Source organism: Salarias fasciatus, chromosome 5, assembly GCF_902148845.1.
Source record: "Salarias fasciatus chromosome 5, fSalaFa1.1, whole genome shotgun sequence".
In the NCBI taxonomy this organism is placed as follows: Eukaryota; Metazoa; Chordata; class Actinopteri; order Blenniiformes; family Blenniidae; genus Salarias; species Salarias fasciatus.
Window position 1 is genome coordinate 14,671,375 of NC_043749.1, and position 22,251 is coordinate 14,693,625.

At 47.0% G+C, this 22,251-nt stretch overlaps 1 protein-coding gene across 7 annotated transcripts in view; it reads left to right on the plus strand.

Annotated features, from left to right (window-relative positions):
- LOC115388992 (flocculation protein FLO11-like) overlaps positions 1–22,251 on the plus strand; it is a 34,571-nt gene that overhangs the window by 4,226 nt on the left and 8,094 nt on the right. Inside the window, exons 8-17 of one of the 7 annotated variants that reach the window (XM_030092332.1) lie at positions 167–259; positions 605–697; positions 785–856; positions 1,451–1,546; positions 1,632–1,650; positions 2,652–2,671; positions 2,781–2,815; positions 3,126–3,192; positions 3,546–3,580; positions 3,669–4,236. In XM_030092332.1, the coding sequence (XP_029948192.1) occupies positions 167–259; positions 605–697; positions 785–856; positions 1,451–1,546; positions 1,632–1,650; positions 2,652–2,671; positions 2,781–2,815; positions 3,126–3,192; positions 3,546–3,580; positions 3,669–3,761 (623 nt within the window). In that variant the 3' untranslated portion in view covers positions 3,762–4,236. Of the gene's footprint in view, positions 1–166; positions 260–604; positions 698–784; positions 857–1,450; positions 1,547–1,631; positions 1,651–2,651; positions 2,672–2,780; positions 2,816–3,125; positions 3,193–3,545; positions 3,581–3,668; positions 4,237–22,251 lie in introns of those variants that run through there. The other 6 variants (XM_030092335.1, XM_030092337.1, XM_030092338.1 and 3 more) reach the window with 6 other exon arrangements.

A 22,251-nucleotide genomic window follows, 5' to 3' on the forward strand; every position in this document is an offset into this window, starting at 1 on the left:
AATAGCATAATATGTCCTCTTTAGCTGCTCTCAGTGGATGGACTGATTGCTTTGTCTGGCAGATGCCTCCTCTGGTGTGTGAATGGGTGAATGTGATTTGCAGTGTAAAGGTGCTATAAGTATAGTCTATTTACCATCTTCAGTAAAACATGATTAAAACCCACAGGTCCTACTTCCTCTCCATGGAGTGGCACTCTTAGTTCTACTTCTGTATCACGGAAACCAACACCAGAAGCCTCAAGCCCTGCCTCAACATCAGGTGATTCAGAGTTTCTCAGTGACTTTGACTTATAATAGTCATTTTGAAAACATTTTACAAGTTCGTGTCTTTGGGGCAGCTGTGGCTTGGTTGGTTGAGTGGACATCTCAGAATCAGGCTTACGGTTAGGGTTGTTGGTTTAATTCTCCATCTCCCCCTGTCCATATGGTGAAGTGTCCTTGAACAAGAAACTGAGCCCTTAACTGCTCTCAGTGGACGGATTGAGTGCTTTGTAAGGCAGATGCCTCTTCTGATGTGTGAATGGGTGAATGTGATTTGCAGTGTAAAAGTGCTATAGGTGTAGTCTATTTATCATCTTCAGCAAATCATGATTAAAACCCACAGGTCCTACTTCCTCTCCATGGAGTGGCACTCTTAGTTCTACTTCTGTATCACGGAAACCAACACCAGAAGCCTCAAGCCCTGCCTCAACATCAGGTGATGCAGAGTTTCTCAGTGACTTTGACTTATAATAGTCATTTTAAAATGAATATCTTTTCAACAAACTATGATTCAAATCCACAGGTCTGACTGTTTCTACATTGAGTGACACAGTCAGCTCACAGTCTGATCCTGGAACACTGATGAAACAAAAAGGTGACCGTTACTGAGTTTTCCAGTGACTGAATGTCTGAGGGCATCTTAAAATCTGTTAATATTTACTGTCTTTATCATACCTTTAGGGCTACCTTTAGCTTTGGGGTGGTTGTAGAGTGGTCGTCTCGCAATTGGGAGGTTGTTGGTTTAATTTTCCAGCTTCCCCCGTCCTTGCACTGAAGTGTCCTTGAGCAAGACACTGAACCCCTCACTGCTCCCAGTGGATGGATTGAGTGCCTTGAATGGCAGATAATATAGTGTAAAGCGCTTTGGACTCTGTTCAAGCGGTATCGTCCATTCACCCCATTATTGCTGCAGCAACCATGAAAGTACTGATTTGTCCCTCGTTACCCAATTGGGCTGTCCTACTCAGTGGGATTTGTTCACGAATCGATTATTTCAAAGGAGAAAAGAGGTGATTCAACATGAGTATTACATGTCAACACTGCTGGTATTATGTTTCCTCACAATATTGTCCAAAAGTGTCCTGACTTGAAGTGCTGTTCAGTGCTGTATTCTGCTTAGCAGTGAATATGTCCTGGATTTGTTGTTCAACCCAGTATTGGAAATGTTGACACTCATTTTGTTAAACAGCATTTTGGAAATGGACGGTGCTTCCATTGTCCTTAGGAGTGACTGTGGGCATTATCTTAATGGGAATGACACTTTTCTGCAGCAAAAGAAGAAGTGGTGAGAATGTTAAATTACTAAATCCATCCTTAAATCCACTGGCTCCTGTGATGATTTAATGATGTTCATGTTTGATGTTTTTCAGATAAATATTTTCACCAGAGGTAAGACTTTTTTACAGTATTTTGCACATGCAGACTGAGTTTTTCCCCCTTTCCCTGTCTAATACTAAGATTACCTTACCCTCCTTCTGCACTGACCTACTGAGTCCACTGAGGTCCACGGATCGCCGTCATGGTGGACTGGAGTGCTTAATGAGGGCGAGATTGTATGAGTACATGTAGCTGTTCACACTGAGACTGTACGAAAGAATTTTTCCCAAAATGCAGCATGTTTAATTTTTTTGTTGTGGACTGTGGCGGTCTGGCTGGTGTGGGGCTATACGTGAACAGTCCACAATCCACAATATGCGCCAAGAGTCTGAAATGTGAGGCATTTCTGGGTGGTCGTTCCGAAATCAGACAAGATGGTGTACAGTCGTATAAAAAGGAAAAATGCCAAATGGGATAAACGCGGATGAATATGAGTTTATGCAATCTGGCACTGACCTCGTGTGCTCTTGGACTGATCCCCCATAGGACTGTTGATGGTATAAAAACACATTAAAATGTCAGTAGATATATGTGGCAACAGTACAGGTTCTGTGATGGTGTGAAATGACTTCTTCCAGATTAATGTCCGTCATACAGTCCAGGCACCTTCCTCCTCAAAGTCAGGTAGAAATGATGATTCACCGTTGATCCTTTTATACAGTTTTACACATGCATATGTGGTCATGTGGGGTAATCCACATGAAATTTCAACTGAAACATCATTTTTTATGTGATCAGTCTGCCCTCGATGAAGTGAGATGTAAATATGATCAGATTGAACTGTGGGAGAACAGAACACCATCTCTGCGTAATGTACAACATCCCTCCGCCAACTCTGAGCAACTGTACGGCATTGATCCATGTTTGCACCCTAAAAAAAATATAAGCTGCTGAAACAACAGAAAACAGTTACTTCATTCAGGCTGCACGTGTTTCATGAAAGAATAACAAAACAAGACACGTTTCTCTTCAAATTCAATTCTATTAATCACTTCATTGTCACTTTTTTTAAGGCCTCAGCCCAACCACACTGGTAATGTCCCCTTTTTTTTTTTTAAATCAGACCTGTTACAGGAATACCTATACACAGTACAACATATAGCATCAGCTTCTTGTAAATTATTGCTCTTGTTGCTTCACAGGTGACTCTGTGGACATGTGGAATATTGGAAGACTGGTAATTAGTGTGTGTGTGTGCGTGTGAGAGAGAGAGAGAGAGAGAGAGAGAGAGAGAGAGAGAGAGAGAGAGAGAGAGAGAGAGAGAGAGAGAGAGAGAGAGAGAGAGAGAGAGAGGGGTCCTGGGAATTAGGATAATCAGACTCATGATTCATTGTTGTTATTTTCAACTATAAAACCATCAAGTTAATCACTGATTGGTAGAAAGTGATCATTCAGGTGGACAGAAGTTTATTAATCTTAGCTATAATTAATGACTCAGAGTGTTGCCATTCGTTATCTGTACTTTGTTTCCCTGTTTGTCAAACCAGCTGCCTGCAGGTAACGATGAGAGCTACAGTGAGATAACCTCTATACCTGCTGCTGACCCTCCTGCAGGTGAGCTTTTTCAGGATGTGTCTTTTTTTTTTTATAAAGGAAGATGCACTGTATTGTCAAAAACTGATATTGATTTGAATAATTCTATTAAGGAAAAGGCAGTTCACCCAAATAAGTAAAACTGTTGCCACATGTCAGTGTTTCACTTGAAACAACTTGCCAACAATATATGTAGTTTGTGTAATAATAATGAATGTGCAAAAAAATTATGATTTTTGTTTAAATGTTTGTATAGAGTTATAATATAGTGTCTGTTTGCATCGTTCCTCTTCGTGAAGTACAAATGCTATATTGAAAACAATAAATATTTTTCTGTTGTCTTTCTGTTTAAGTACTGTGTTTCTCTCTTGAAGGTTTTCAGCAACCAAACAAGACTCATCCTCAAAATGTAAGCTATGCAGGTCTCATGAGTGAATACTTACATCTGTGCTCCTGTTTGAAAATCCCTTCTTCTTCTTCTTGTCTTTCTTTCCCAGTCTGAAGAGGACCATCAGTATGCCACGATCCCTGACGAGCCAGCCGCACTGTTCCGGATAAACCCTGTTTATGACACCAGTCAGACAAACTGAAACACAGAGATTTTTAAAGTCTGTTCCAGGGAAACACAAAAGCTTTTTAACAATTATGACCTAAAATTATGCACATGAAGCGAGAAGTTTAGAATGATTCATGTAAAATACTGTGACCTGGGTTTTATGTGGGATCATTTTTATTTTACTTTTTATTTTTTGTCAAAGACAATAATAGATTCGTTGAATATTCTCATGCTCCAGTTAAAAACTCCCTTCATTTCTGATCAGTCATCTCCTGGAAACATTAGTTTAATGAGGCATGAAAAGGATTCAATTATTACAAATATAAATGTACATTTCAATGTATCGATGATGTTTAGTATATTAGATATCGTGTGTTTTTTGGGAGGCAGGACTGTTTATGGTGGGAACATTTCTTTGTTGGATCAGGAGTTCACCCAAAGAAGAAACACCTGTAACCTGTGGATCACAATTCACCTTTGAAAAGTGTCAATAAATTCAATAGGCAGAAATAAAATAGTCTCAGAATTCATTAATGTGTGCGACTCTCAGTGGATAAGTTTAACATGTTCATTATTTTCTTGCATATCCTGTGCTGGATTGCAGAGTTACAAAATAATTTTACATATTTTATAATTTGGATGAGAACCCTCTTCAAAATTCGCCCGCTTGTTCCCCCATATGGGCCGAGCACCCTACGTAACTGTGTGTGAATGTGACTAACACTGTAAAGCATATTGTGGCTGTGCACCAGCTGGACATAATTTGACAGCCAGCCTTGATGGCCAGGATGCTCTTCAGGCTAATCATCTCCTGGTGTGGAGTTCTGGGCAGCGTCTTCACACTGAAGCCCTGTCAGTTGAGATTCTGCAGGGAAGAAGCAAGCCAAGCACGCAGGGAAACGTGGACTCCGTGCTGCTGCACTTTTGAAAGTGAGAAGTAAAACATCACCATGGGAAGCCACGTGCATCATAAATACTCACTTTCCTCTCCATAGAAGTGAAATCGAATTTTGGTAAATTTTTTGCAGAGTGGACATGAAAATGCTGCTTTTTCTTTTAAGTTGTGATACAAAATGTGCAACCGAAACATGAAAATTAAAATGCAGTTTGGATGAATGATTCTTAATTTTGATTATGAGTCACATAATGCAGCCTTAAACGTGCATTAAGGAGTTTTTCAACTTTAAAAATACTTATTTTCCACCATAAATATGTTACAAATATTCAATAATGTGTAGAATGTGCCCTGACATATTCACTGCAAGTACCGCTAACAGCTTAACACTTGAAAGTTGCAGTGCCGGTCCAGCGCCAGTATTTCTTGGGGAGAATTTGAGAGGATGTGACGTAATGCGCGCTCCCACTGGCCTGACTTCCTTAGCTTTAGTTTTGTCCGCCATTGCTCCACTAGATAATTAGCGAGCTCCAACTGAGCAGTATTGAGGATAGAGCTTCCAGAAAGTTAGAAAAGACTGGCTTCTAGCACTGCCAAAAGTCCAGCACAGACTACACCAGGCAAAAGAAACTTAAATTTTACTTGAGCGCTACTAAAAGAGCGAGGAAGGAGTTCCCCTCTTCCGTGCACGTACATGGACGCAAGCCACAGGCACGAGTGTTTGACTAAGCTGCATTCACGCCCAAGGCCTGCAGGGGGCGTTGTTTAGCATGAAACGTGCAAATTCCTGAATGCACCTTTCAGAGTAAAATGAAAAAGCATTTTGTCCAATGCATTTTCATTTTTAAATTTGACATTTCGAATTGAATTTTCATGTTTTTGTTAGGGCATGTTTTAAAAATTAAACCTTGAATGTTGTTTTTTTACTCATTTTAATTAAGTCACAGAATAAGCAGTCTCGAGGATAAAAATTGACATGCAGTTTGAATGATTGATTATCAATTTTAATTATGAGTCTCAAAATGCAGCCTTGAGAGTAAAATAAAAAAAGTACTTTGTCCAATGCATTTTCATTTTTAAATTTGACATTTTGAATTGAATTTCAATATGTTTTTGCTTTGCTAATTGATTATCAATTTTAATCATGAGTCTCATAATGGGTCAGGGGCCAAAAGTATAATCTGTTTTTCTGACCAAACCAACAAACGAAAAAGGAAAAAATGGCTCAATTTTCCTTTTTTCGTTTTCAACCAAAAAACGAAAAAACGGTTTTTTCTTTCTCAATTCAAAACCAAAAACGAAACCAACACAAGCAAATTACGGCCGAATTTTGTTTTTTGGATTTCAATTTTTCGTTTTTTCGTTTCAGGTCTCAAAACCAAAAAACGGAAGCACGTGACCCCTGACGTCACGGGTCAAATGGACTCCCTACCAAAATAAAAGCCTTACTAATAAATGGGTAATAAAACATAAATTACGTTAAATGGCGTTTTTATTTTTGCACAGCATTTATTGCATACACTACTAGGCTTGTAATAATGTTGGAAAACAATAATAATAACTATTATTATTATTATTATTATTATTATTAACAACAATACTTGTGGTGTAGCTGTCAGAACACTAAATGCTGTTATTAGAAATTTTATTTTTAAGTTTATTAAGCGACTCATGGACTCTTATGATAAAATTATTCAAGCTTCTGTCAAACCTGGGCAGAGCAGTGTCTGGTACACCTCTGTGCTCTGGAGACACTGGAGAGAGTGTTTATTTAGTTTATATGTGTCGTGCTCTTTTTCTGTTTTGTTTCTGTCTTTAGTATTTGTGTGTAATTTTATGAACCATTTCGAGTCTGGAATAAAGAATGAAGAAACAAGAAAGAGGAGCATGCCGCTGTTTGTCCATAGGAGCATATGAACATTGTAAGATCCTTACAGCCCGAACCACTGGACACAGAAGCGCAGCGGAGGCGACGCGCGCGCCGCGAACGTCTCCGTGCAGGCGCTTGGCTGTTCGTATTGGAGGCTATCTGCTGCCTGCTCTCTCCGCCTTTTCTCACATGGACTGTACTCAGCTGGATCCGTCTGCTCTCGGTTTTCCTCTGTCTCGCTCTGCCAGGATGGATGTGTGTGTTTTGGTGACCTGTGGAGAGACTTCTTCTCCTCCTGTCCTCTTTTTATCTGAATCACGCGAATCTCTGTTGCTGTGTGTGTGTGTGTGTGTGTGTGTGTGTGTGTGTGTGTGTGTGTGTGTTTGATTGGGTGCATACGTGCATGTCTGTGTGTGTGTGTCCATCTCTCTTGTGATTAGACCCAGTGACAGACGGACGAGCAACACCGTAACTAATCGTCATTTAATTTTTTTATTTTGAAAATTGACCGGATTCTCTTGCCTTTTCTGTTTCCGACTTCCTGTCTGGTCCGATCTGCTTGATCCAGCTTGACAATTGCCGCTCTCGGCGCCCGTGACTCGCGTGAAAAATAGAACGAAGCGGAGCGGACCGGCTGCAGAGCGCGAGCCACGGCGCGCGTGGCGTTCCCCTGCGTGTTGTGTGCGGCCAGTCAGATAGGTTAACATGGGAGGTGATCAGAAGCGCCGTGCGCGCGTCCAGTGCCTCAGCTGAGTACTGGATTTTCTTCTAAATTGGCTCACGCTGCCATCTACTGGGCGAAAAAGGGAAACATTTCTCATCAGCACACGCCATGCAGCTGACATGTCACAAAGTTAAAATGACCCACGTATTTTATGATCAACAGACATGTCTCACTTATCGAAAAGGTGAACACTTATCGATCTCGCGTCCGCGAATTAGATGTATGCAGGCCAGGCAGCAGACCTGTAATCATTATTATTATTATAATTATTCTCATAGTAGTAGTAGTAGTAGTAGTAGTAGTAGTAGTGGTATTGTTGTAATAATAATTATCATTATTATTTTCCAACATTATTACAAGCCTAGTAGTGTATGCAATAAATGCTGTGCAAAAATAAAAACGCTATTTAACGCAATTTATCTTTAATTGCCCATTTATTAGTAAGGCTTTTATTTTGGTAGGGAGTCCATTTGACCCGTGACGTCAGGGGTCACGTGCTTCCGTTTTTTCGTTTTGAGACCTGAAACTAAAAAACGAAAAATTGAAATCCAAAAAACAAAATTCGGCCGTAATTTGCTTGTGTTGGTTTCGTTTTTGGTTTTGAATTGAGAAAGAGAAAACCGTTTTTTCGTTTTTTGGTTGAAAACGAAAAAAGGAAAATTGAGCCATTTTTTCCATTTTCGTTTGTTGGTTTGGTCAGAAAAACAGATTATACTTTTGGCCCCTGACCATAATGCAGCCATAATTGTAAAAAGAATTTTGACTAATGTGTTTTGATTTGATTTTTGATCCATGTTTGCTTCTGTGGCGAGATGAATCAGATTAAAGGAAGCCAGACAATGCCACCTTGGGGATTGCACCCAAAGAAATAAACTGAAAATAATAATTTGTGAGGACACTCAGGTTCGTGGCTTAAGAAGCAGGAGACGTGGGTTCCGGCTAACAGAAAATATCTTAATTAAATATCTCAACACACATTCACTCTCTTTAAAAGAAGGGGAAGAGGGGGGAGCCCAATCAGAAGCTGAGGCTTACTGGTGGGACACAGGTAGCAGGGGAAATGAAGGCCTCGGAAGGATCACCCCAGACACACGTGGGCCTGTTCACTCACTGAAAATAAAGGTGAACACACTCAAACCAAAAGGGTGCACAGTACATCACATGGGAGGGAGACACCATCACCCAGGGACACCGATGCCACCACCGTCGCTCTCAGCTTCTGAAAGGGACTGAAAAAGACAAGGGGAATTAAAAAGGTTTTTTTTTTCCCCTCACATTCATGCATTCAAAAAAAAAAAAGAAAATTAATAACTAAACATGAGTGGGAGGGCAGCCACAACTCACAAGTAACATAAATAAATGCAAACATGTAACTGGCCCACCCAAACAAACAAAATTAAATAAAAAAAGATAACCAAAAGAACAAAGAAATATACCAACACCTAACCCAAATATACTTAATCAGAAGAAAAGATAATAAAGTAAGCGGATTGCTTCTGTGTATTCCTGGTGTCCCACAAGCATGTAATCGACTGTCAGGATGTCAGCAGGTCGACGGGAGTGCAGCAAACTGCAGATGGCCGACTCCAAGGAACAGAGGCAGACAAGGCGTAGTTATGGGTGCCAACACTGGACTTTGAAGCAACCCGGAAGGACAAAACAGCTGGCAGATTCCACTGCGGATTAGTTGGCCGCTCCTGGACAAAAAGCATCCAAATTGATCACCCAGTAGGAGAGGTGGGGAGTCTGTGGCTTCACAACAGTCACTCATCTAGCAGCAAGTTGAAAGTAATACTGACGCCCTCAGGCCGTGACAGAGGGGTCATTCAACTAGTTATAAGTCGATGTATCATCGTATTAAAATGTTTTATTAAGGTTGAAAAGTTCCTTAGTGTCGCTTTAAAACAAGGTATGAGATTAATGCATTCCGACTATATGCCACACTATTCAGGGAAAACTGATGAATTCCTTATTTACTTAATTCCTCTTTGAAAATGGACCTTTCACTATCGGAATGAGAGCAATCAAACAAAACATGCAAAACAGTTTCTGGAGTATTATTAAGACATTTCTCACAATACCCAGTCATGTGTTTTCCGATTAGATGCAGAGAACTATTTAAATAGGTGTGACCCAACATTATTCGATTGACTACCGTTTGCTCTTTTCTTGTTCTTCCTATGCTCGGAACTGATTTTAACACACTGCTGATAATAGTGAATAGAAGTCTTCCCCGAGATTCTGTCCTCCATCTCATTTGGCATAACCTTGGACAATATCAGTGATAAGACAGAGAGGCTGCACCACTGAGAATGGCCTGCTTTTATACACAGCTACCCCTGCAGGGATTGGTTAATTACTGCAAACCCGGAGAGGGCCTCCTCCTGCTACATGATATGGCTGTGCTCACTTAGTTCGTGCAGCAAGGGCTTGGTGGTATGTTTCAACTCTGCCCATACTGAGAGGCTGTCTGTTCTTGGGTTAGCTGCCAGAGAGTAAATTCGACAACAGATATATTGCCTCAGAGTGTCCAGTAGGGCATTAACAGAAACGTCGCCTAGTCGACAAGTCGACTTCTGTTGCACAAGTCGACGTAAATTTGGACGAGTCGAAAAGTTGTTGATTATTTTTTCTCTCACCTGATCACCCGACAGAGCACAAGTCTCCATCCAGCGGGTGTGGATGCGCTCATCTTTCTCCAGGAAAACATGCAGCACAAGCCAGTAGGATTACTAAACTGATTGTGATATAAGGATATTATAACAGTAAGGATTATTTTTTATCCTTTATCTTTAGAGGCTGGTGAGTTCTATTTTCTTTATTTTTATTGCAAGCTGAAGTTGGTTTCTCATTGAGCCTATTTGCGGTTCTGAAGTATTTAATTTCCATTTATTTCTCTTTGAAAACTGTTTTCTAGGTAATGTTCTGTGAACCATGCAAGCCAGACCAGTATTGAATTATAATTCTGACAACCATTGGGTTTTGATTATGATTACTTTATTATTTAATTGAGACACGTTGCAGGCTGAAGTTGGTTTCTGATTGGTGCCTATTTGCGGTTCTGACGTATAATTTCCATTTATTTCACGTTAAAACTGTTGTCTAACCATTGTTCTGTGAACCATGCAAACAAGACTAATATTGAATTATAATTTTGCAAGCCATTGGTTTTTGATTATTTTGGTATTTTTTTCATTAAGACAACGCAAGCTATTTTTTTTTTTTTTTTCCCAAAACATGATGAAGACACGCACGGTGTGCGTCTTGGCTGCCGCTGCTTTAAATGTAAAAGAAAACTCACGGTGTTAGCCTTTGTTTTGTTCGGGTTAAAATCTACATGGCTACGTTGCAGTGAACTTTAATGCAAGTTGCTCATTGCTGGGCAGCTGTGTGTCCATGTTGTCCCCCCCTGTCAATGTGATGATAATTTATTGACGGATAAGTCGACTTGAAAAAAACTGAAGTCCTTAATGCCCTAGTGTCCAGCATAGACTGCAGCTTGGGCCCGTCGTCCGTGCTAGTTCGGGAACAGGTCCAACTTATTGCCGGCAATGCGGACCACACTCCTTCTCCGGTCATACAGAGGCCCAATTCCAATTCTATTTTTCTTCCCTTCCCCTAGCCCTAGCCCTTAACCCTTCCCCTCACCCTACCCAGGGCCAGGCATAGGCGAACTAGACTGCCGCCTAGGGTGCCACGTCCCGGGGGGGGGGTGCCGCAGTCGTACAGGGGGCGCCACGATGCTCTGTGTGCCCCGGTCTGCGCTGCCCCGCTCTGCAGTGGTCTGACGCACCGCGCCCCTCGGCACTGATCGGTATCGTTCGGCATCGCTCCTCAGCACACATAAACCCCCCCCCCCCCCGCTCAACAACTGTTGGAATCGCTCGAAAAACACGCTCCCCAGGGGCGCTCGTCTCGGGCTTGCCTAGGGCGCCTCCGAAGCCCGGGCCGGCCCTGGCCCTACCCCTTGAAACGGAATGTCAAGGGGTAGGGCTTGAAATTTCCTCCTAAGAAATGGGACAAACCTTCAAGATCATCGTACGTCATCAGTAGTCGCCCATGACGTAGTAAAATGACGCCGGTATTGTTTACAAAAGAGCTGACGATGCCATCTCCAGCTGCACTAATCTCCCTCTCCTGGGCTAGGGTTAGGGCTAACCCTGGATTGTTTTTTCTGCTTTTTCTGTGTGCATGCATAAAAATGTTAATAATAATAATTTATACAAATTATAAAGAATGCATTTTATTATGCAATTGGCATTACCAGCAACAGTTTTAACTTTTTTTGCTCCAAAATTGATAAAATAGTATAAACATGTATAAGGATTAAGCTGCTGGACTGTCCAACGGACTGTACTCAACATACTCCTAGGCTTTACTTCTTATTATCTCATGCTAGCTGTTGCCAAAGCTGTCCGTCCCTGGGAGTGGGATCCCTCCATACTGTGGTTCTCCCCAAGATTTCTTTTTTTCCCACTGGGTTTTTGGAGTTTTTTCTTGCCGGATGTGAGGGTCTAAGGCGGTGGTTGCTTCGTTTTGTCTCGTTACTGTGAATTTGACATATTAATATTATGCTTATTCACCGTTTTTATTTTTACCAACCAATGTAACATCTTGAAGCCCTCTGAGGCAACTGTTGTTGTGATACTGGGCTATACAAAAATAAATTGATTGAAATTGATTGATTGACTGTGTGTAAACATCCACCATCAATATTGCACAACAACCAAAATAAACATTTTTTTCAAACCAGTAGTTCTGTAAAACAAAAAACTGACTCTGATATATTTAATGAACCATAACAATAATAAAATGTGCAAAAGGGTCCTACACACCATGGTTGGACAAGGATTAATTATTTGCATCTGGCAAAAAGGCTAAAAAAATGCTCAGTTTTGGCTTCACTCTCTTTGTGGCACTTCTGCTCCTTTGCACTTTCCTCTTTCAAAAAGTGAATTAGGTTGTTGCTCTTCTTCCTCTTCTTATTCTTCTTCCCTGTATAAAAAGTAAAGTGAAATATGAGTGAAAGGTTATGACACAAAACCAGTGTTAATTTTGACATGACTTTTTCATTTAATTTTAGTTTTAGTCACTCACCAAAGACTAGATTTAGTTAAAGTCACGTTTTAGTTTTGTAGTTGTTTTGTTTTAGTTAAAATTTAGTCTGTTGAAATTAGTTTTAGTTTTAGTCTTAATTTTAGTCTTGATGAAATTTGACATTTTTGTTGTACTGTAGTAAATTAGATAACTTTGTTGTCCCAGTAGGAAATTTGTCTTGGGCAAAGTGCTACATCAACATACATACACACACAAAAACAACACAACATAAAACCACAGTAGCAGAAGTGCAAAAGGATACGTGTCACAGTTGTAAAAACTCCACTGTAAGCATATCTTTAATTATGTTTAGATATTTAAATTTAGAATGTATCATAATAACTCTTGTATCATAAATACGAAAATCTATGGCTTGTTGGAAAAAATTACATATATGAACTTCAGATTCTTTCTATAAATTCTTACAACAAATGACAGCCTGCAGGAAAAAAGCTCCAATCATAATGACCAGCAGGTGGCAGTAATGCAACCAACGGGATGCAAGCTGCTGTAAAACATCACAGAAGAAGAAGAAGGAGAGAAGCACAACAAAAAACAGTGCTGCTGCGGTGCACGTTGACGTTAATGTTACAGTCCGTGATACTGCATAATGCTCTGGTAATGTTTATGTAACCAGGGTTAATGACCCCAAGTTAATTATTTTGTCTGTTCTTGTATATTTCTGATTTCCCATTGATTGTTCAAAATTAGTGCTTGAAGTTGGTCACTAGGTGTCAGTAGAGATCTGTCATTGTCCCTAGAAAGAGATTCTCGTGCACGGAAAAAAGCTGGGAGTGGCTATCTCACTGAGATCCGCCATCTTGGTTCTCTCCCCTGGCCTGCGCCAGACTATTCAGACGTTTTTGAACAGAAGCTTTGATTATTTTAGACAAGAATTAAGATATATGTGTGACCGAGATCGACTGCAGGAGTTGACCAGATGCACCAGACCCCCATTGAACCCCGTGTGAACAGATATCCCGCGACCCCATTCTTCAGAGCGTGCCACTCTGGGTGATATCCATCTTCATCCCCTTCTTCATCGTCTCCATTCCCCATCTCCACCATCTTGGGCCATCCCATGGACACTCGTTTTAAAGGGGCGGTAGGATTTTTCTGAGTGCACTCAATAGTTTTTTCTTTATTGGTTTTCTGGTTTTGATTGCCTGGCCGGCCAGTGTGTATTGGACATTTATCTTGACTGAAAGAAAAAGATGTGGGCGAAATTATTGTTGTAAATAGTTGATTCTTGTTGATTCTTGTGTTGTTCCTTCAATATATTTTTGAACTGCCATTTGTTGTCATTGTGTTTTGAATGAAGGACAGAAGATCCAACTAAAAAGATATATCAGAGATTTTCAATCAAACTCCCTCCCGAACCTAAACCTGGTGCAGACGCGAAGGGAGGGTTACAAAAGTGGCGCCCAACGTGGGGCTCGGGGCAATTTAAATTGAGTTCCACCCCAAATTGTACTGATAAACGATATTTGATTGTTGACTTGAATGATTGTGTAACTACTGTGTTTTGAATGAAGGACAGAAGATCCAACTAAAAAGATATATCAGAGATTTTCAATCAAACTCCCTCCCGAACCTAAACCTGGTGCAGACGCGACGGGAGGGTTACATTTACTTTACTAGCGGAGCACAAATGGCATATTTTCAGGTGTCTTATACGCTCAAAGCAGAAAAGCAAGCTACAGTAATATCAATAAAAGGTGTCATGGTCGTGCAGAAATTACAACAAGTTAATCGTTAACGTTACATGAGCAGATGCACTTAACGCTAACGAGCTGTCACATAACATTGCAGCAACCTTAAAATAGTGTTTTTTTTTTGTTTTTTTTTAACAAAAAATACTCACATGTGTAGATTTCTTTGGCTGCCACGGATGTTTTCGTCAGCATTTTGCCGGCATTTCCCAGCGCAATGTGGGAAATTTCACATAGCCCTCGTTTTATAGTGTGCCCCTGGAAAATCTCAGTTTCGAGGGCCAGATAGCCCTAGCACTCTGCCCTCCCCCTCGGTCTGAAGGGGTGTGAAGTAGAATCGGGACATCCCGACCACTTCACGTGAATGGGCAAAACGAAGGGTTAGGGCCAAGGGCTAAGGGGAGAATTGGAATTCACCCAGAGACTCAACGGCCCTTAACAAGGGGCCTGAACTCCATATTCCTGAAGCACCCCCCACAAGACACCATGAGGGATGTGGTTCAACACCTTCTCAATGTCCACAAAACACATGTGAATTGGTCGGGCACACTCCCACAAACCCTCGAGCCTTATATTGAGGGTATAGAGCTAGTCCAGTGTTCCATAACTAAGTCAAAAAAATGCATTGTTCCTCCTGGATCTCAGGTTAATCAGGTTATCGGTCGAATCCTCCTCTCCAGTACTCTGGAATAGACTTTCCCAGGGAGGCTGAGGAGTGTGATCCCGCAATAGTTGTAGCACATCCTACAGTCCCCACCACCCCAGTCTGCCAATCCAATGGCACAGTCCCTGCGCATCCAGAGACTTAAGGTACTCAGGGCGAATCTCATCCACCTCCAGTACCTTGCCACCAAGGAGCTTACCAACCATCTTGGTGACTTCAGCTTGGGTGATGGACAAGTCCACCTCTGAGACCTCATTCTCAGCTTTCTCCACAGAAGAGGAGGAGACGGGATTGAGGAGGTCCTCGAAGTATTCCTTCCACCATCCTATAATATTCCCAGTTGAGGTCAGCAGCTCCCCACCTCCACTGTAAACAGTGTTGGTGGGGACCTGCTTTCCCCTCCTGAGGCACCGGACGGTTTGCCAGAATTTCTTCAAGGCCAACCGGTAGTCCTGCTCAATGGCCACTCCAAACTTCTCCCAGACCTGAGTTTTTGCCTCCACAACCGCCTAGGCTGCCGTTCGCTTGGCCTGTCGGTACCTCTTAGCTGCTTCTAGAGTCCCACAAACCAACAAAACTCGATAGGACTTCTTCTTTAGCTTGATTGCAGCCCTTTCTTCTGATGTCCACCACCATGTGTAGGGGTTGCCACCATGACAGACATCGGAGACCTTACGTCCACAGCTACGAGCAGCTGCTTCAACAATGGTGGTGGAGAACATGGTCCACTCGGACTCAATGTCCCCAGCCTCCCTCGGGAACTGGCAGAAGCTCTCCCGGAGGTAGGAGTTGAAAACCGTGCTCACAGTGGGCACAACACATTTTGGCCGACCAAGTCTGTCCTGTTTCCTCCTCTGCCAGCAGATCCAACTCACCACCAGGTGGTGATCAGTCGACAGCTCTGTTCCTCTCTTCACTCGAGCATCCAAGACATAGCTGGACCTTCGTCCGCCAACATGGTGCTCGTTATGGACAAACTGTGGCTAGCACAAAAGTCCAATAAGAGAATGCCACTCGGGTTTAGATCAGGGAAGCCGAGCATAACAATCACTCGCCTCCAGGTCTCACTGTCGCTGCTCATATTGGCGTTGAAGTCCCCCAGTACAACAATGGAGTCCCCAGTTGGAGCACTGTCCAGCACCCCTCCCAGGGACTCCAAGAAGGCCAGGTACTCTGCACTGCTGTTCGGCCCGTAAGCCGAGACAACAGTGAGGCACCGATTCCTGACCCGAAGGCTCAGAAATGTGAAGCACGCCACAGAAATGGAGAGTCCAGCCCTTCTTGAAGGATTTGGTTCCAGAGGTCAGGCTGTGTGTGGTGAAGTGAGCCAGACTATATCTACCTCTCACAAGCTCAGACTCTCACAGGCCTCAGTATGCTCCCCCGTCGCCGCGACGGCGTTCCTATGACGGCGTTCCTATGACGGCGTTCCTATGACGGCGTTCCTATGATGGCTACAGGCCTCAGTTTGCTCCCCCGTCGCCGCGACGGCGTTACTACGACATCTACGTCGTAGCCGCTTGACGTGCGCCTCCCGAAAATTGTGACTTCGCGTCGAGGCGACGCGTGGTGATGTGAACGTCGAAGGCTGTGATTGGTCCGCTTTCGCGTTGTTTATAGAATAAAGTAGAACTCACCCGGAATGCTTTTCTGATCCGAACAGTGCTTCGGGAGAAATTTAGATCCGAAATTGCGCAGCGCACATCCCTATACTGTTAGCAGTGTTAGCACTGTTAACAGACGGGGCTATGTGTATAGCCGCTCCTCAAACGGCTTTAATCGTCCAAAAGCTCATTAGTTTCACCAATATTTCATCATGGTCCACTCACACCACTCCTCCACGACAGCCCGGTGTCACCAGATATGTCATATATGCAGATATATGTTCGGTAAATGCACGTGTGTCTAGATACGTATGTCTACAAATCTATGTCTACAGATCTATGTCTAGGTAAAGCCGGAGCTACGAGAGCCGCATTGTTGTTGTGACTGCTAGCGGCTTGGCAGAGGAGAGTAATCCCTTGACGCAGAAGCAAGATATGTTCAGTAGCGGCGTAGGGTTGTCAGCGACAGGGGAGCATACTGAGGCCTTAATCCGCATCATCACAGGTTTCTGGTCTCGTATGTGTGGGCTGCCTTGTAGTTCCTCGCTCTCCTTTCTTGCGTGAAGCACTTTATTGGTGAGTATAAGCGAAACGTTCATTCATAAAGCCATGTGCAAACTATCATGGGACGTTTTGCGCGCTGTTTCAGACTTACAGTTGAGTGCAGGGTCTGTCTTCCTCCTGCTGCTCCTGGTTCAGAGTGCTGCCTTGGTGAGTAGTGGGGCTCTTCATTCATAAAGTTAATCCGTAAAAACATAGGCTAATACAGCTTGCTTATTTAGGTTTCCGAACGGGCCTCCTCTACTGCCTGATTTTGTACCCCTCTCTGGATTTTGTGTTCCTCTCCCACTTCATATTGGCTCCTTGTCTGCTGCTGCAGAGCACTGTGGCAAACCAGGGTGACGTACACCTGTTGTTTGGCCCTGCCGTGTGGACCTGGACTGTTTGGGCCGAGCGACCACGTGGGGGCACCATTGCCTTCCACAAAGACTCTTAAGTGTGCGCTCTAAAAACAAAAACAAAACAAACCAAACTGTTGTGTGAAAGTGGTTGGGTGGAAAATATCTTAAACCAAATGGAATGTCTTATTTGTATCCACTGTAAAATAAAAGTTATATTTTTCTAATTTGCCTCTGTCCTCTTCAGTCCACCTACTTGTGCTGCCTTATTTAACTGCGGGGCTATTTTAGTTTAGTTGCTGGTTATACCAGCTGGCTTTGTTATTGTTTACAGTTTATAAGTTAATGTTTATATTATTGTATTTCATTTTACACCCCAACCACCCGGCTACACATAGCCGACAAACATTAAATTAGCTTTGGGGAGGAAAGAGACCAAGGTTCTTACATACATCAGAATCTTCTGATGCACCTGAACACATCATCAGTGATGTTACCTGAGATCATCGGATGTTTCGGGTCTTTCAAACATCATACATCCTACTCAGGCAACCCAGCCACGGTTGATCAGACCGTGACTTGTGTTCAGGTGGCATTTACTAGTCCCCATGGTTCTACTTCGTAAGTGCTTAGCCCGCCTACGGGCTTCGCTAGTGGCACACCTCCAATCTCTGTCCAATCCACTGAGACTATACAAAGCTCGACGCACCAATCCCCCGCACGCGATGGCGCAGCGCCACGCCCCACACCGAGGGTACATAACCTCGGATGGCGCTAAGCAAACCCTTCTTCTTTCTCAGCATCTCCATGAGACTTGGAAGCCTCTTTCTACGGATCAAGATTCGACTTGAATGGATTCGCCGGCCCGGGACCAGTCGCCATCGGGCGTCGGGCGGTTCTCCTGCCGCTCCTGCGGCATTCCGCTCATCGTGCAGGACTGTCACGAGCTCTGCTTCCTCTGCCTTGGCTGGCAGCATCACCGCCAGCGGACCTCCTGCCCGGCCTGCCTCGCGCTGCCGCTCGAAGAGAGCCAGCGGCGAGCAGCCTTCATGGGCGCAACGACGCCGAGGAGACCGCCGCCGCCGCCTACGACTGGGCCGAGATCCGCGGCAGCGTCAGCAGCAGCAGCAGCAGCAGCGTGTCTGTGTCACGGAGTTCGACTCGGTTCGACTCCGCCTCCACCGCATCCCGTCTCCCTCGTGAGCCTGTGGAGCACCTCGCGGGGCTCTTCACTTCAGCCGCCGAGCGCACCGGCCTCGCGCTGCCGCCGCAGCCTCCGGACCCTCCGGAGCCGGTGCAGCGTGATTTTGCACTCGGGCTGGCAACCCGGCCACGGGCTCGGTCCCGGACTGTGGTCCTATGTCCCGCCGTGCCGTCGTTTCAAGCTCACGTGCAGCGGGACTGGGGTACGCCACTTGCCGCCAAGGGTACGGTGAAGGGCTACCGAGAGTATTCTTGTGTGGAGGGCTGGCTGCCGGTCTCCGGAGTGCCTGCCATTGAGGACTCCGTTCGGCTGTGCCTCCTCCCCCGATCCTCCGCCTGGCCCGGCGGAAAGCCCGTGCTGCCGTCGGAAAGGGACAGGCGCATGGCGAGCTTCCTGGATCGTGGCTACGCTAGCGGCAACCTGACGTTCGCCCTAGCCAATAACATGACCTTCCTCTTGGGCTCTGTGGACAAGATCTGCCACGAGAAGTCCCAGCTTTCCCCCGAAGACATCGTGGAAGTCCAAAATACGGCCGAAGTCCTGATGCGCATGTGCAGAGCCATCGCCGTCAGTGGAGGCCACGTCATGGCCAACGCACAGCTCGCCATGAGGCACCTGTGGCTTGGTCTGTCTTCTTTATCTGAGTGGGACCAGCGGGGCGTCCTGGGACTCCCCTTGTCCACCTCTTCTCTTTTTGGGCCCAATATACAGGTGATCATCGAGCGCCTGGAGGCAGCAGCTCGCCCCGCACCTCCAGCCCCGTCGTGAGCCGCCGCCGCAGCGCCGCCGCTCCGCCGCCGCTCCGCGGACCAGCGGCGTCCCGCTCCTTGGAGCACCTCGGCACCTGGACAGACCGGACCGTCTTTCCGCCGATCCTCCCGGGGCACCGATCAGCCCAGACGGTCCCGCGCTCCCGAGACACGGAGCGCCCCGTCCGCTCGACCCGCACCTGCCAGCAAACATGCAAATAAAGGCCGTCAGGCCCGTTACATCTTCCAAAGAGCAGCAGTCCCTCCTCTCCCCCGTGTTAGCATGATCGAAAAGTGCAAAACCCGGCTGGGCCCTTCTTCCTCCCTCCTCCCGCTCCGCGATAAGGCGGCTGAGGATGGTGAGCGGAATGCGCACGGAACCGCCTCTTCACCGGCGCTTTCTTCGCGCTCTGGCCGCAATGCGGCTGCGGACGCGGGGCATAGCAGCGCGCTGGAGCCGCTAGCTTTCCCGCTGTGTGCGTCACGCAAGCGGTGCGCTGCTGATGGGAACGCTTCAGGCTGCACTCTCCACCGGCTTCGGCTCGAGTGAGCATTTCGAAACGTCAGAGCGACGGCTCCGGCCCGGCCCGGATCCCCGCCGTGGGGTATCCCGGCCCCGGCCGCACCCATAGCGCTCTCAGCAGCGTTTGTCCGCCGACCTCCGCTCGTGTTAGCATGACGAGGCGTCAGAGCGGCGGTGCCGTTACGCCCCGGGCTGCCGACGTGCAGCGCCCCAGCCCCGGCGCCACTCATGCCGCTCCCAGCGGAGTTTCTCCGCCGAGCGGCGGACTCACGCCGGCCCGGGTGTCCGCCGTAAAGTGCCCCGATCCCGGCCTTATTGGTGTTGCTCCCGGCAGCGCTCCCTCGGCTTCCCCGTGTGTTGTCACAGCGGAGCCTCGGAGCAGCGGAGCTCTGCCGTCCCGGGCTCCCGCTATTGAGCGTCCCGGCTCCGGCTTCAGCATCACGGCCAGCGATCCGGAAGGCTCCGACATCAGCACCGAGGACAGCGACCCGGAAAACTCCGGGATCGCGCTGCCTCTGCTCGGGTTGTCCCCAGCAAAGCGTCGGTCCGCGGCCGCCTGGCGGCCGCCCGCTCTCATTCAGGGGACGCCTGCTCCACAGCCCTTTCGCCGGGGGCCCCCCGTCTCCTGAGGACGGGTGGGCCGTCCCCGCTGGCCGTGGTACAGCCACTCACGCTCCGGTTTCACACGTGGCGTGTTATGTTGGGACCGCTTTCTCCCTGGCTGTCCAGGACGCTGAGAAACGGTTATGCCCTGCAGTTCGCCTGTCGTCCGCCTCTCTTCAACGGCATCCTTCGTACGCGGCTCGCATGCCCTGCGGGGACGGCCGCTCTCGAGGCAGAAGTAGCCTCACTCCTCCGCCGGGGTGCAGTCACGGAGCTGACCGCGACAGAGGCGCACTCGGGTTTTTATTCCCCCTACTTCTTGGTCCCCAAGAAAAGCGGGGGTGTAAGACCCATTCTGGACCTGAGGGTCCTCAACACTCACATAGCCACCAGGAGGTTCCGCATGCTGACGGTCAAACACCTCCTGGAGAGCATTCGACCTGGGGACTGGATGACTTCGATCGACCTGACGGACGCCTACTTCCACATCCCCATTCTCAGAAGGCACAGAGCCTTCCTCCGCTTTGCCGTAGGGACCAGGTATTTTCAATACAACCGGCTCCCCTTCGGCTACTCTCTCGCCCCTCGCACCTTTACCAAGTGTGTCGAAGCAGCGTTGGAGCCCCTCCGTCGTCATGGTCTGAGGATCCTCACTTACATCGACGACTGGCTCATACTGGCGTCCTCTCATCAGGAGGCTGTGCTGCACACAACCCAGGTCCTGCACCACATCGAGCTCCTGGGGTTCATGGTGAACCGACACAAGAGCGCACTCACCCCAGCTCAGAGCATGGCTTATCTGGGGTTGGAGCTGGACTCGCTCTCTATGACTGCCCGCCTCTCCGAGGAGAGACGGACCTCCCTTCTCTCGACCCTGAGGTCTGCAGTGACCACACCCCTGGTCGGGGTTCGTTTGATCAGGACCGTCCTGGGTTTAATGGCCGCAGCCCACCCAGTGGTCCGGCTGGGCCTTCTACACATGCGCAGGCTGCAACGGTGGTTTGCACGCCTCCGCTGCGTGGGAAAGTGGGACGGATACAAACGGTTCCCGATCCCGCCCCAAGCACGCCAGGATCTCCTTTATTGGATGGATCCTGCTCTCCTAATGCAAGGAGTTCCCCTGGGCTGCGTGTCGCATCACGTCGAAGTGTTCACCGATGCGTCTCTCGCGGGATGGGGAGGCACCCTAGACCACCACGCGGTGGGCGGTGCTTGGGATTTGACTCCCACTCACATCAATGTGCTGGAAATGACGGCGGTGCAGAGGGTCCTGCTCCATTTCCAAGCCAGGCTGAAGGACAGCCATGTGCTCATCAGGACGGACAACACTACGGTGGTCGCGTACCTGAACAGGCAGGGGGGGACCCGGTCTCCCCCTCTTCATCGCATAGCGGCGGAGATCGTCCGGTGGGCGGACCGGCACCTCGCGTCTCTCAGGGCGCGTTACGTGCCCGGAGTCCTCAACGTCGGTGCAGACAGAATGTCCCGGGGAGGCCCACTCCACGACGAGTGGGGCCTGTCCCCGTGGGTCGCAGCCCGACTCTGGCGCAGGTTCGGATGCCCAGTGGCAGACCTTTTCGCCAGTGCAGAGAACGCACAGTGCCCGCTCTGGTTCTCGCTCAGGTTGTCAGACGCCCCCCCTCTAGGGGTAGACGCCTTCGCACACAGGAGCTGGCCGTCGGGCATCCTGTACGCGTTCCCTCCAGTCCACCTCTTGACCCCGCTGCTGCGCAGGGTGAGGTTGCACAATCTTCACGTGATCGTGGTGGCTCCGGACACCCCGAGTGCGCGGTGGTTCCCGGACCTGGTTCAGTTGGCAGTCGGGGGCCCGTGGCCGATTCCCGACGGGCCCGACGCACTGCAGCAGGCAGGAGGCGCCCTTCGGTCCCGCCCCTTCCTGGGCGGGAGGCTCCTGGCTTGGAGGCTGAGCGGGTGAGGCTGGTGGAACTAGACCTCCCCCCAGCGGTGGTGTCCACCATC